General features: G+C 37.9%; 12 protein-coding genes across 12 annotated transcripts; 5 read left to right on the top strand and 7 right to left on the bottom strand.

Moving 5' to 3' along the window:
• Positions 1-9: 9 nt before the first annotated feature.
• WALSEDRAFT_38904 (WD40 repeat-like protein) lies at positions 10-2,465 on the bottom strand (the record flags this gene model as incomplete). Its single annotated transcript, XM_006958756.1, has 2 exons — positions 10-1,539; positions 1,585-2,465. The coding sequence occupies 2 exons, from the start codon at positions 2,463-2,465 to the stop codon at positions 57-59; spliced, it is 2,364 nt and encodes a 787-aa protein (XP_006958818.1). The 3' UTR covers positions 10-56.
• Positions 2,464-3,375, top strand: WALSEDRAFT_54726 (cwf21-domain-containing protein; the record flags this gene model as incomplete). The annotated part of the gene is made up of 2 exons (XM_006958757.1): positions 2,464-2,483; positions 2,557-3,375. 2 exons carry the CDS (start codon positions 2,464-2,466, stop codon positions 3,326-3,328), a joined length of 792 nt encoding a protein of 263 aa, XP_006958819.1. The 3' UTR covers positions 3,329-3,375.
• WALSEDRAFT_69295 (hypothetical protein) lies at positions 3,333-4,858 on the bottom strand (the record flags this gene model as incomplete). Its single annotated transcript, XM_006958758.1, has 2 exons — positions 3,333-3,890; positions 3,937-4,858. The coding sequence occupies 2 exons, from the start codon at positions 4,856-4,858 to the stop codon at positions 3,475-3,477; spliced, it is 1,338 nt and encodes a 445-aa protein (XP_006958820.1). The 3' UTR covers positions 3,333-3,474.
• Positions 4,859-4,968: 110 nt separating this feature from the next.
• WALSEDRAFT_38909 (phosphatases II) lies at positions 4,969-6,351 on the bottom strand. Its single transcript, XM_006958759.1, has 6 exons — positions 5,952-6,351; positions 5,667-5,908; positions 5,405-5,620; positions 5,290-5,356; positions 5,117-5,242; positions 4,969-5,071 (listed from the first exon to the last, which is right to left on the bottom strand). Exons 1-6 carry the CDS (start codon positions 6,078-6,080, stop codon positions 4,973-4,975), a joined length of 879 nt encoding a protein of 292 aa, XP_006958821.1. The 5' UTR covers positions 6,081-6,351; the 3' UTR covers positions 4,969-4,972.
• On the top strand, positions 6,117-6,669 carry WALSEDRAFT_51687 (riboflavin kinase; the record flags this gene model as incomplete). The annotated part of the gene is made up of 2 exons (XM_006958760.1): positions 6,117-6,416; positions 6,466-6,669. 2 exons carry the CDS (start codon positions 6,117-6,119, stop codon positions 6,667-6,669), a joined length of 504 nt encoding a protein of 167 aa, XP_006958822.1.
• Positions 6,603-7,813, bottom strand: WALSEDRAFT_60598 (Fes1-domain-containing protein). Its single transcript, XM_006958761.1, has 3 exons — positions 7,426-7,813; positions 7,305-7,377; positions 6,603-7,254 (listed from the first exon to the last, which is right to left on the bottom strand). The coding sequence occupies exons 1-3, from the start codon at positions 7,753-7,755 to the stop codon at positions 6,680-6,682; spliced, it is 978 nt and encodes a 325-aa protein (XP_006958823.1). The 5' UTR covers positions 7,756-7,813; the 3' UTR covers positions 6,603-6,679.
• A 164-nt stretch (positions 7,814-7,977) lies between these two features.
• WALSEDRAFT_60599 (translation initiation factor 6) lies at positions 7,978-8,832 on the bottom strand. Its single transcript, XM_006958762.1, has one exon. The coding sequence runs from the start codon at positions 8,774-8,776 to the stop codon at positions 8,042-8,044; it is 735 nt and encodes a 244-aa protein (XP_006958824.1). The 5' UTR covers positions 8,777-8,832; the 3' UTR covers positions 7,978-8,041.
• Positions 8,833-8,842: 10 nt separating this feature from the next.
• Positions 8,843-9,294, top strand: WALSEDRAFT_69300 (mitochondrial import inner membrane translocase subunit TIM9; the record flags this gene model as incomplete). The annotated part of the gene is made up of 3 exons (XM_006958763.1): positions 8,843-8,865; positions 8,913-8,934; positions 8,987-9,294. The coding sequence occupies 3 exons, from the start codon at positions 8,843-8,845 to the stop codon at positions 9,203-9,205; spliced, it is 264 nt and encodes an 87-aa protein (XP_006958825.1). The 3' UTR covers positions 9,206-9,294.
• A 42-nt stretch (positions 9,295-9,336) lies between these two features.
• On the top strand, positions 9,337-10,298 carry WALSEDRAFT_60601 (1-acylglycerol-3-phosphate O). The gene has a single exon (XM_006958764.1). The coding sequence runs from the start codon at positions 9,352-9,354 to the stop codon at positions 10,261-10,263; it is 912 nt and encodes a 303-aa protein (XP_006958826.1). The 5' UTR covers positions 9,337-9,351; the 3' UTR covers positions 10,264-10,298.
• WALSEDRAFT_32872 (hypothetical protein) lies at positions 10,254-10,858 on the bottom strand. Its single transcript, XM_006958765.1, has 2 exons — positions 10,656-10,858; positions 10,254-10,606 (listed from the first exon to the last, which is right to left on the bottom strand). The coding sequence occupies exons 1-2, from the start codon at positions 10,845-10,847 to the stop codon at positions 10,283-10,285; spliced, it is 516 nt and encodes a 171-aa protein (XP_006958827.1). The 5' UTR covers positions 10,848-10,858; the 3' UTR covers positions 10,254-10,282.
• Positions 10,859-11,681: 823 nt separating this feature from the next.
• On the bottom strand, positions 11,682-12,050 carry WALSEDRAFT_19471 (hypothetical protein; the record flags this gene model as incomplete). Its single annotated transcript, XM_006958680.1, has 2 exons — positions 11,682-11,847; positions 11,902-12,050. Coding segments are annotated over 2 exons (315 nt in total), but the record flags the coding sequence as incomplete, so codon positions are not given.
• Positions 12,051-12,135: 85 nt separating this feature from the next.
• Positions 12,136-12,739, top strand: WALSEDRAFT_60604 (hypothetical protein; the record flags this gene model as incomplete). Its single annotated transcript, XM_006958766.1, has 2 exons — positions 12,136-12,239; positions 12,289-12,739. The coding sequence occupies 2 exons, from the start codon at positions 12,136-12,138 to the stop codon at positions 12,725-12,727; spliced, it is 543 nt and encodes a 180-aa protein (XP_006958828.1). The 3' UTR covers positions 12,728-12,739.
• Between the last annotated feature and the right edge of the window lie 38 nt (positions 12,740-12,777).

Here is a 12,777-nt window from a genome sequence, read left to right on the forward strand (position 1 = left end):
TTGCGTTTACGAACATCGTATGATTTAGAGAATAAAAATAAAAAATCACTTATTATTTACAGTTCTATTAAAGTTATTTTATTATCCTCTGAGCAACTTAATAATCTATTTTGCTTTATTGAGACTCTATTAATGAATCCAATATGTTCTTTTATAATGTGTGTCTTAGTCCAATTGTCAAAATTTTCTTCTCCTTTTGTATAGACTTCAATCAGACCACTTTCTAACCCTATAACTAAATTATTTCTTGACATTGATACAGCTGTAGCAGGCTCATCAAATTTAAGAGTAGATATCGTTTTCCAGTTTTTATTATCAAATCCTGTTCTTGACCAAACTCTAACAGTTTTATCACGTGATGCTGTAGCAAATACTCTACCACAATCACTGAAACAACAATCCCAAATAATACGCCCATGAGATTTATCAGCAGCAACAGGTAAATATTCCTCAGTTTCCGATGACTTTTCAAATAGTCTCCACGTTCTATCTCTACTAACGCTCAGAATTAGTTGATCATCAGGTGAGAATTGTATCCTTGTTACTGTCAAAGCGTGTCCTTCAAGTGGGTTACCATAGTGAACACCTTTGATTGCATCTGTTATTCTAACTACTGCATGTTTAGCAGATTGTGATTTACAAGCTGTAGCTAAGAGACTTGAGTGATGAGCAGCAGCGATACTGAACAACTCGTAACCATGCCCGAACAACTTGTTAGATTCTGGCCAAAGACTAGTTACCAATTGTTCCTCAACTGGTGGCTTTTCCATTTGGTTTCCGTAAGTGTGACTTAAACTCCAATCTTTATCTTGTTCTTCAGGATGCTCATCGTTTTTGACAAGTCTGTTAGAAAGCGATTGAGGTGGGAGGGATGCACCAAGTGGTCTAGACTCTTCATCAATATCATTTGAAAGAACACCAAGCTTTTTAGCACTTCTTATCCATCCTTTAGGAGCGTCGAACGTTCTAACAATTTTCTCATCAGCAGCTGTAGCAAGCTTAGTTGAGTCACCATCAATGAAGGCAATTGCTTGGATATCGTAACCATGTGATTGAGGTCTGTTGAGTTCATGCCATGTTTCAACTTCGTTACGCTTCCAGGCACCGTGTAATCTCGTCGTTTGGTCAGTTGAAGCTGACATAAAGAATTGATTATCTGGATCCCATTGAACATCTTTCACGGGACTTGCATGTCCAGTAATTGCTAGTTTTGGTTGCCAAAGTCCATCTTGGGGTGAATGTGCCCACCTGTGGAAACTACCATTTAAACCATGTGCGAAGACCTCTTTACCATCTTTAGAGAATAATCCACCAAAAAATCCTAAACCACCTGTACCAAATTCACCGAAACGTCTCTCATTCATCCAAAGACCATCGGATTGTGGTGACCACAAGATCATAGATTTATCGGCAGATGCACTCAAGAGGTATTGTGGTTGAGTGTACTTGTTCTCTGATTCCCATTGTATTGGATGCCAGTGAAGACCAGTAATCCAACTGTCGTGGCCAAGTAACAAAGCCTCGAAATTGAGCTTATATCTGTTGAGAGTTGTTAACATAATTCAGATCCTATGATATACGTACTGTTTGTTGTCATTATGATCAGTGAATACATGGGATTTAGTCGATAGACTAGAAGAATTGGCGTCAGCCTCTTCCATCTTTCTTTCAAAGTCATCGAGGAGGGCGCTGTTGAGAGTAGTCTTATCAATATGTACATTCTCCTTGTTCTCCCTGTTTTGAGTGGAATGGGTGCTTATATTCCAAAGACGAATGTATCCATCTTGAGAACCACTAGCGAGGACGAGGTTATCACCATGTTCTGTCGAGAAAGTACCAAAAGTGAGCGCTCTAACCCAATCTTCGTGACCTTCCAAACTTAATGACTTTACGAAAGAGTCATTATGCATTGTCCAAATCTCTATTCTGTTATTGGTCAAAGATAAAGCCATAACAGGTGTTTTTGAATGAGGAAGTAATGATAAGGTAATATCCAAGACGAATTTACCATTAAGGTCGATAGATTGTAATAGGTTTGCTTCTTTGTCGACGATATTCCAGATCTTGAGTGAAGATTCAGATCCAGCAGAAGCGACGAGGTAGCCGGTTCTATCGACAATTGGTGCTCTTAACGTACCTACAGCAGAGATAGACTTCTCGTGTGCGTCTACAGTTACAACGTTCTCATATTCTTCATTGTTGTTCTTCCATAAAATCAATTGACCAGAAGTACATCCAGATATGATATCCTTCGATTCTCTACCTGATTGCAAGTATTTGACAATTCTAACGTCGCCTTTATGTCCACTATAGGTTTGCTTTACACCGTTTGACAATTTATCATTAGGATTCCAGATAGAGAGGTAAGAACCTGCACCGAATGCGATTAAACCTTGGCTATCAACATCAGCTGCGTTAGAAGAACGATTGCAACCAATTGAAGTGTAAATTTTCCTATAACTCATGGCAGATATCGTTAAAGAGTGACTATCAAGATCTAAATAAATGTGAGTTAAATTATAATTTAAAATACACTATCTAATTCAACACTAAAAGGTATAACGGTATTGGTTTACCTTCAGCTCGTGGAAGTGGTACGAACGGTTATATACAACGTAATCTAGCCTACATCAAACCCCGTGAACAGCAATCTACCTACAAAGAAGAAATATCTGCTAGATCTAGATCTCCAGATAGATCTATTCTTGAACATGAACAGAAGCGTAAAGTTGAAATCGCGGTTTTAGAGTTAAAGGATGATTTAGAAGAGAAGGGTGTACCAGAGGGTGAAATTGAAGACAAAGCAGATGCTCTACGTCAACAGTTGCTAGCAAAACCAGTTTCAGCCACTTCGAATAAGCAATTCAAAGGCCATGAAAGACACGCAATAGCAGCTGCAAAAGCATTAGAAATGCAACGTATAAACCACGCATTCGGTACAAGAGGTAATTACAAAGAAGGTGATGCCTTTGATAGAGAATTACAAGAACGTAAAAGGATTGAGAGAATCGAAAGGAGAGAACACCACGAAGTTGAGAAAATTCAGAGAGAGCGAGACGCTAGAGAGAGATCAAGGAGACAGGTCGAAAGGGAACTCGACGAAAGAGAGAGATATAGGAGAAGATCACCTAGCTACGAAGATGGCAGACGCAGATCACCTTCATACGATTCTAGAGACAGGTCGAGATCGCCACCGAGAAGAAGGTCAGATTCACCATACTACAACGATAGAAGATCGTATTCACCACGTCCTCGCTCACGTTCACCATCATATTCACGCTCACCATCACCAAGAAGAGAGTCAGATCTATCTCCCGTACCAAAATAGGTTGTAATATTAGTATACATGACTAATTTATATATAATTTCTTTAAGGAGTACACGTATAATATTAAAAAAGAAAAAGACCTTTAGGGAAAAACTAAGAGAAACTGTCGTGAATACATAGTGGAAATGACTGATTTCAGTAATAACCTAATAAATAGCTCTTTGAGCAGCAGCATGTTGAGCTTGAGCTTGAGCTTGATGTGGATGTAACTGCTGATGTTGAGCTTGAATTGGAAGTGGTGAGAGCATACTACTTGAAGGTTGACTTTGATGTTGTGATTGTGCGCTTTGAGCTCCAGACGACTGTCCCGTTTGTTGAGCTTGTGCAACGTTACATCCAGAGTGTTGCGACAATACGTTCCTCAAGACGCCAATTTCCTCTCTAAGTGCTACAACTGTTTGCTGTAATGCTTCATTATCAGTTTGAAGGAATTCGACTTTTTGTTGCAATTGTTGCAACCATGCTTTTTTCCTTTGACGACATTTAAGTGCTGCCTGACGATTCCTTTCAAGGAAGTTTTTGCGTTTTTCATCGTCTGTCATTTCAGCCTTGTTAGGATCTGCTGGGAATGTCAAAATTTTAACACCGGATGCAAAAAAAAAACTCACTACCACGAGTAACACTGCCAGCTCTAGTTGATGGAGGAAGCATTGCATCATCATCGTCCTCGAATGCGTCATCATCATCATCGTCATAATCGTCTTCCCTCTTGGCAGCATTCGATCTTCTACCCCTACCTCTAGTAGCGCCAGGACCTCTCTTCCTGTTTACTGGTGGGGAAGGAGCAGATAAAGATTCAGCTTTCCTCTTCTGACCTACATCGACCTCAGGACTTTCAACCGAGCTTTGTTCGTGTCTACTTGCTTGTGACAATAAGAAAAGACCATTGGCGGCATTGGCGGCGGCATCTCCTGAGTTTCTTTCATAACGTTGCTGATGATGTGGAGGCTCAAGAGCTTCTTTGTTTTCTTGTGACTGGAATGCTCTGTAATTTTGGAAAGCATCAGAATTTTCGCCGTTATTTGGACGATCGTTCCCATCGAAAGAGGCGACAACACCGTTAATAGCGCTGACAGTGTTAGGTGTTAAAGCAGGTGGCTGTACCATATTCATTTGGAAAAAGGCAGTGTTTGGTGATTGTGGTTGATATTGTCCACCTGGGAGAGGGGTCAAACCAGTTTTAAGATGTTGGTTCTGTGCAAAAGAAGCTTCGAATGGGTTATTCTGCTGTGCTGGACCTTGCAACATTGCCGGACTGAGTGGACCTGAGCGCAAACTTGTTGGTACAGCGGAAGCAGCCTGGGCTTGGGCTTGAGCTTGAGCTTGGAGCTGTGCTTGTGAAGGTCCCAATTGATTTTGTTGTGGTGGTGCATTTTGTTGTTGCTGTTGCTGTTGTTGTTGTTGTTGTTGTTGTTGTGTAAGTGAAGAAATTGACGGCAGCTTTGGGTCTTTATCATCTGAAGCACCAAATGACTGATCGAATGGATTCGGTTCTAAATCTAATTGAGTTTTGTCTTCGATTTGTGACATTCTTCTTGAGGTAATAATCTGTGAGGTAATGAAAAACGTATCAAAACTGACTGCGTGTCGTCATCAAATTTTGTCATAGAAAAAATCAGGGAGAAAAAAAAATGAAAATAAAAATTAATTTATTCCTCGAAGTAATGACAATGGGTTATTAGCAGCAACACCAATTTGGTATACTTCGCTTTTATTCTGATGTAACATTATTGCTGGCGTGACCTTCATTGATTAGTAAAGGGGGAAAAATTTATCCAGAAAACTCACATATTGATTTAAATGACCATCCTTGACACCTGTCCAATCATATGTGCCCACTTTGCTTTTACATTTAGAATTAGGGCAATATAGCTTTCCAGATACTTCTCCTCCAATCAGGTCCATCCATTCAAGCTCATGACTAATTTAACTAAATTGTGTCATAGAAGAAGATAACTCACAGCTTCAACATAGAAAGGCGATGAAGGGATATACATAACGATATCCTCATATCCAGCGAGTTTCATCCTATTTAGTTGAGCTAAACTCCTGTGTATGGATATAAACTACACATACCTGCATTGTTTACACCTTATCGCCGTTGATTTGCTTATACTCCGCCTTTGTTGATATAGCTGCAGGAGACTACTACCATCATCATCCTGTTGATATCCAGAAATCGTACGAGCTTTACGAAGCAGTTTATAACGTCGTACGAGTGGGTTCTCAGTTGAAGTAGAATATCCAGCCAACTCGAAAATCTTCAACTGATGTCTGAAATTCTGATTTGGACTGTATTTGATATTAGCTGTATTGATGAAAGAGTTTGTAAACATACTCAGCAGATGGACTGACCGATTGCAGATAGCTGAGTGCGTCTTCCACTGATAAGGTTTTCTTGCGCATAAGATATGCAGTTACTATGGCCGCTGAGCGACTTACACCAGCCTGACAAAGGACTAAAGTTGGAATACTTTGCTGTAAACCCTCATCGATCCAATTTATAACGTTTGGAATGTGTTCTAAGATGTCTTCCTCGTCGTCGTCATCGACAGCCACTTGGTAAACCTCTATATTCGACTTATACTAGTTAATTGAATAGATTGTATAAATAAATACACACGGAATATCCTGGTAAATCACCTTTGAAAGCAGCAACAATCCTTTCTATATTTAGATCTTTTAGAATACTATGGCCATTCCCTGATAAGAGAATATCAGATAAATATAAATTCTCTATTATTTCCTTCATATTTTCTACCTGACTTGTTGATAGCTAACAATCAAGATGCCGGAGGGAACGAGACCATTAATCGTTGGACCAGAGCCGATAGCAGCGCCATTTCCGCTTAAAATGCAGGGTTTAGTACAAAAAGGTTTCGGAAGAGGTAGCAAAGAACTCGGTATTCCGACAGCCAACTTACCTGAAGAAAGTTATTGCGAGAGCTTCAAATTATTAGACGCAGCATCCAATACCGGAGTCTATTACGGCTGGGCTAAAGTAGACGGTGTAGATAACGACGAAGTTCACCCTATGGCGATGTCTGTAGGATGGAATCCTTACTACAAGAACGAGAAATTAACAGCAGTGCGTTGATTTGATAGAGTATTGTTATATCCACTGACCTAGAACCAAGGAAGTTCACATTATGCATCCTTACAACCAAGATTTCTATGGTAAAAACATGAGGGTGATAGTAACTGGCTACGTCAGACCTGAATTCGACTACTCGACCTTAGAAGCTCTCATAGAGGATATAGAGTTTGATAAAAAGGTAGCAATACATTCATTAGACAGAGATTCATACAAGGAACTTAAACAAGATGCCTTCTTCAAATAATTTACGTCAATCATCCAAGTAAATCCTGCATTTGTTCAATTTCACTAGATGTTATTCCCAAATTTTCCAAGCTTCCTTGACTGGCTTGTTCAGTTTTGTCTATTTCCGCGAAACATTCTCTCAATTTGGATTTCACATTTTGAGTCATATATCCTTTTTCATTAGATTTTCTCTTGCTAGTTTGTTGGGTGAGCGTTATAACAACTCTGAGTGCCTTCTCCTGTAGATCCAAATCTGATTCATTTGGTGGTAGGGTATTAAGAAGGTAGTCTAATATGCCATGATCATAAAGTGCCTGACTAACGGTGCCTTCCGTACTTGCTGTACGTGGCTCTCTGTCACCTGGGAACTGTGTTTCTTGACGAATGGCAACTCCTGTTGCTGTACTCGTTGGACCATCTACAGGTCTCATTGTTATATCATCAGATAAGAGAAGACTATTCAAGAGGAATGTAACTTTGCGTTGTAGATTGATGTTATTCGTGTCTTCCAACGCCCTCCTTAATGCTGACCAGCCGTCTACTACACCGAATCTGTGAATCGCTACTGGGTTGTGCTTGAGTAAACCAGAGATATTCAAGACGGCTGTTGCAGTTTGTCAGTAAAAGAACAGACCTATTTGCTGACGAACAAACCTTTATTTTGTAATGATTTGTTAGATGAATTGAGGTAGCTAATAAACAAGGGCAAAGGATCAAGCTCCATAAACTGTTTAGAAGGTTATGATAAAATACTATAGTCAAGAAACTAACTTACTGTATCTTGCGTATCGTAATCATTGTTTATTGCGCTACCAGTGCAAGCAGCAGCAGCAATCTTAATATCATCTTCATCGTGCTTTAATAAAGTATAAATTGGATCCCATAAGCCGATCTTCTTCATATTTTTTGCGTTATCAACTTGCTCTACTAACATTTCAAAATTGTCTAATGCGATTAATCTATTGTCTAGTGTAGCTTGATCATTTACAGCTACATACATAGCTTCTTTCATCATTTCAGCATCAGATTTTCCTAATATTTTATCAAGTACAGCTGGATCGTACTTCTGTCCAGGTCCAGATTGAGCTTTAGCTTCTTCTGTCATACGTTTGAGTTCATCTGCATCACCATCTTCTTTAACAGAGTTAGTTAATCCCCATTGCAATAATTGTTCCATCTTGATGGTAAATTGGTGAGCGAGAATATGATATCATTTTTGAGTCTATACCACGGAATGTTCATGAAGTGTGTAGAATTTTTAAACCAGAGTTAGAGTTATAGAAATCATACTAATCAAACAATATAAAATAAATACTAAAGTTAATGTAAAATCATGCAACATTTTCTAAAAAGCAGGTAAAAATGTAAAAATTTTATTAAAACAATACTTCTTAAGAGTATTGATCAATGATAGTATCTCTAAGATCGTTAACGACGGCTGTTGATTCTTGTCCTTGTAATTTGAATATAGCTTCAATAACAGAAATTTCTGTAGATGTAGTGTCTTGACCAGTGAAGGCAATCCAATCATTAACGACTAAACCAGCGCCTAAAACGTCGCTACCTCTGTTTATAGTACCTGCTGCTAGAGGGACTTGCAAAAGTGAAGACAATTCATCTTGATCTTGTATAGAAGTCTTTGGATGAACTAAACCACCTTGATTTGATAAAGAGCAATAACTACCAACCAAAACGTTCTCCGCTACAGTTTGTCTAAAAACTTCAACACCCAAAACGTCAGCGATAATTTCTTCAGTTTCAGAGTCGATATCCGGATGAACGAGTGCGACGTAGTCATTACATGTGATAACATTACCTAAAGCTGATAGTCTCTCTTCAACTCTTTGTATCTTAACGCTATCTGGGAGTGAGTTTCTCAAGTGTTGCAACTCTTGATCTGTAGTTGTAGAAGGTACGAGTAAACCGTTCTTATTTCCAGCTGTCAATCTACCAATGATTCTTGTACCTGCTATTGAAGTGTGTATGACTGGGATGACATCCGCTAATTCAGCTTCGAAGGAAGAGTAGAAGTTGGTAGAACCGAGTGCAGTAAGGCAGTAACTATTCGTTAACTTTGAGAAAACACCAATATCTGAACTATTTTCGAATGCTGTTCTGACGGCCATAATTTTTATTCAGATGTGGGATGGAAGTAGAGGTAGAAGATGTTTTGATAGAAACGATAAAGAAAGATGGATTTCAGCAGGTTTAATGGGTGAGTGGCGTTATTTATTTACTTTATTTCTTATTAAATATACACAGCTCAGAAAGAATGGCGCTGAATGTGAGAAGATAGCGTATAGATATACATCTAGTTATACTAACAACAACACCAGCAATACATTCAGAAGAAGGAAATGAAAGATTTTATGAAACTATACTCAAATTTAGTATTCAACTGCTTTAACGACTGTTCAGAAGATTTTACTAGCAGGACGTTATCTACAAATGAGAGAACATGCTCAGAGAATTGCGTAGGAAAGTTCTTGAAGCATTCAGAGAGGATAGGTGCACGGTTTAGTGAATACAACGCAGAAATGATGAATAATAAATGAATAGAATGTTAGCAACGTATCTGTATTGATTTACAGTTTGTCTTTAGAAATCAATTCCATTTAATTGCTTTTTTATTTTGTTTACTTTTGTCAGTAATACACCCTCAGTAGTTTAGCTCAGAGTGCCTCTTGATAGTAAACCACAGATGATCACAAAAATACTAGGACTGATTTCTATACCATTGATAGTACTGCCAAAGAGTAGATACTCTATAAAAATGAAACTGGTTATACACACACTCCTATATACAACTGGATTGGCTGTAAACTCCATCATCGGTTTGCTATGCGGTTTGATTGCATACCCATTAGGAACTCAATATAGACAACAACTCAGTCATTTCGTAGCAAGATCATTCTATTACACATTTACTCCGGTCCTCGGTTGGAATTTTGTTGTAAAGGACGAGGAAAAGTTATTAGAGTACTCAAACAACAAGAAGTCTTCTATTATTATATCAAATCATCAAACAATGTTAGACATTCTCTTCTTATCTAGGATTTTCCCAAATTACACAACAATGATGGCTAAACAAGAATTGAAAAAGATTCCTTTGCTAGGATGGTGGATGTCTTTATCCAAGTCCGTCTTCATCAACAGAAGCGACAGAACAGGTGCAATTAGCTCTTTCAATCGTATCGCAAACGAGATCAAAGATAACGGTATAAACGTCTGGATTTTCCCTGAGGGTACAAGAAGTTCAACGAAAGAACCTTCATTATTGCCGTTCAAGAAAGGCGCTTTCCACTTAGCTATACAAGCTCAAATACCATTAGTACCTGTTTTATGTGAAAACTACTATCATCTTGCAAACTTTGATAAAAAAGACATGAAATTTGAAAGAGGTACTGTTCAAATAAAGGTTCTTGATCCTATTCCAACCAAAGGTTTGACTTCACAAGATGTTCAACAATTGATCGATTATACACACTCTTATATGTTATATCACCTCAAGTTACTATCAGCAGAATCATCAAACTCGGAGCCACCTGCACCATTCACACTCCAACCACCATCAAGGTCTGATGATGATGATCTAGTTGTAGTCGAAAAGTAGATTTACATTTTTTTATTGCTTACAAAGAGACTGAAACACCACAACCACATCCACTACCTTGTGCTTGAGGATTATTTAGTATTTTAAAAGATGAGCCTATCAGTTCTGTAGAGAAATCCAATGTTGATCCTTTTAAAAGTTGAAATGATACTGCGTCAACTAATACACTTGGACCATTGTCTTTATCTGTGACACTAAATCTATAATCATCTTTCTCTATACTGTCGTCAAAGTTATCTAACAAGTCGAGCTTGTATTGATATCCATGACAACCACCACTTTCAATCGCCACTCGTAAGGCTAATTGAGTATTTCCTTCTTTGTTTGATATTCTTTCTAATTGCTATAGTTTCTAATAAGATAGTGTAACTAGTTTGAATACTGCCACTCACATTACTCGCAGAATCCGTTATCGTCAATTTCATCAATTCGGTTGGTAATACTTCGACATCTAAACCCTCTGATCTTTCCTTTTCTAGATAACTAGGCTCTGGGTATCTAATTAACTTCGATAATGGTCTCGTTTGTCTATAATTTCTAGCTAAAGCTGCTAAACTCCTCAATCTAAATTGACCAATCATCATCGTTCTTATCTAAAGAGTGCATTATGTGATTTATTTTAAAATTATTTTATAAACAACATAGCTTTTTATTAGGTTTTGATTTGGTTGGGTTTTTCATACTTTCACCTAAGCGTAATAAAGCTAGAAAACTTTCATCTTGTTTACCGAACGCAAAGGTTAATTGGTAATTAGAAAGATTTAATCCTTCTTTTCACCAGTTTCTTCAGTTGGTTGTTCGGTAGCTTCTTCTTGCTTTTCTGCGGCTTCAAGACGCTCCTTTGCAACCTTAACGGTGATAGTTCTTCTACCAACGACAGTACCGTTCAATTCATTGATAGCCTTCTCTTGATCAGTGCTGTTCTTTAATTGAACGAAACCTAAACCTCTTGAACGCTTTGTAACTGGATTTGACTTGTTGACAACTCTAACTTGCTCAACTTGGATACCTTTACTCTCGAATAACTCCCTCAGTTGTTGGTCTTTGTATGGAATCTTTGGCTTGTCTTCACCTTGATAATGTCTGAATGGGAGGTTGTTTACGAAAACGGAGTCGTTGAGTGGTTCACCAAGTGCCTTTGGAGGTTGGCGTTGCTGTTGCTGTTGTTGTTGTTGTTGCTTCTTTTGCTTCTTTTTGTTCTTTTGGTTGTTTGATTTTGTTTGTGTTTGTTCGTTAGATTCCTCCTTTGGGGTTGATTCAACTGCTGATGCGTCAGTTTGAGTTGACTCTTCTTTGTTGGAATCTGAGGACTTGTTTTGTGATTTCTTCTTTTGTTGCTTTCTTGGCTTTCTAGTTTTTGGTTTTGGTGCAGCAGTTTCTTGCTCAGGTGTGGAGTCATCAATTCTTTGCTCCTTTGGCTCCTTTGGTTCTTTTGGTCTAGCAATTTCAACAACGAGTGTTCTACCTTGGTAGTCTTGTCCATTTAAAGCTTTTACAGCGGTTTCAGCTTGCTCTTTTGTAGCGTAATCAACGAAACCGAAACCTTTTGAACGTGAACCGAAACGAATGATTTGAGCATCTGTGCTATTGTGATAGTTTAACTATCATTCACGTATATTTATTGTAGCTTTTACTCACATTTCACCGTGATCCTTACACAAATCCTTCAAACCATCATCTTTAACGCTAAAAGGTAAATTTCCAACGAAAACTTTTAAGTTTTGTGAAACTGTTGGTTCTGCGTTTGATTCGACGTTTTGAGTTGTTTGCTTCTCTACTTCTGACATTTTTTAATTTGACGTGGACTGGTTGAAGAATTCTGTAATGGCGAGCGTCGACAGGCTTCAAAATTATTCTCATACGTCATCTTTCATGAACACAGACCAGCTAGAATCAATAAAATTAAAGTTAACGCAATCCCTCGAGAGTTTACAAGCTTTTCAATTAGTTTTGTTAAACACTCAGATGCCAAATTGGTGAGTAATTTAGTTTTTCTTTCTGAAATACTTTAATTTATCACTATAGGGTTGAAATATTAAATAAATATAACAATCTACTTAGTCATATCCACATTTTAAACTCATTCTTAATCGCTTCACAAACTAATGAAATGAACCCGAACAATTCTTTATTAAAATCCGCTGTTTTTCCTAAGCAACCAATAAATCAATCAGTTGAACACATCTTACACGTACTTTTACGTACTAAACCATACCCTCACATTGAACAACATGAGAATGATCTCATTGATACTTTAGAGTTAAATAATCAAGACGTCACTTCAACTATAGAAGCTCACGATGAGCGTAGCAAAAGAGCAAACTCTTTGACACAGCGTATAAAGAATCAATATGATTGGAAATTGAGAGTTCAATTAGAGCAAGAGACTAGTTCCACACAACTAAACGATCAATTAGTTTCTAATTTAGCTAATTACATGTCAACTGGTACTCTAGTTGACTAAATTTAATATGCCTTCCTTTGTATTACTACTGTACTTTTATTATTATATAG

The sequence above is a fragment of the Wallemia mellicola genome (genome assembly GCF_000263375.1).
Source record: "Wallemia mellicola CBS 633.66 unplaced genomic scaffold WALSEscaffold_12, whole genome shotgun sequence".
NCBI lineage: Eukaryota > Fungi > Basidiomycota > Wallemiomycetes > Wallemiales > Wallemiaceae > Wallemia > Wallemia mellicola.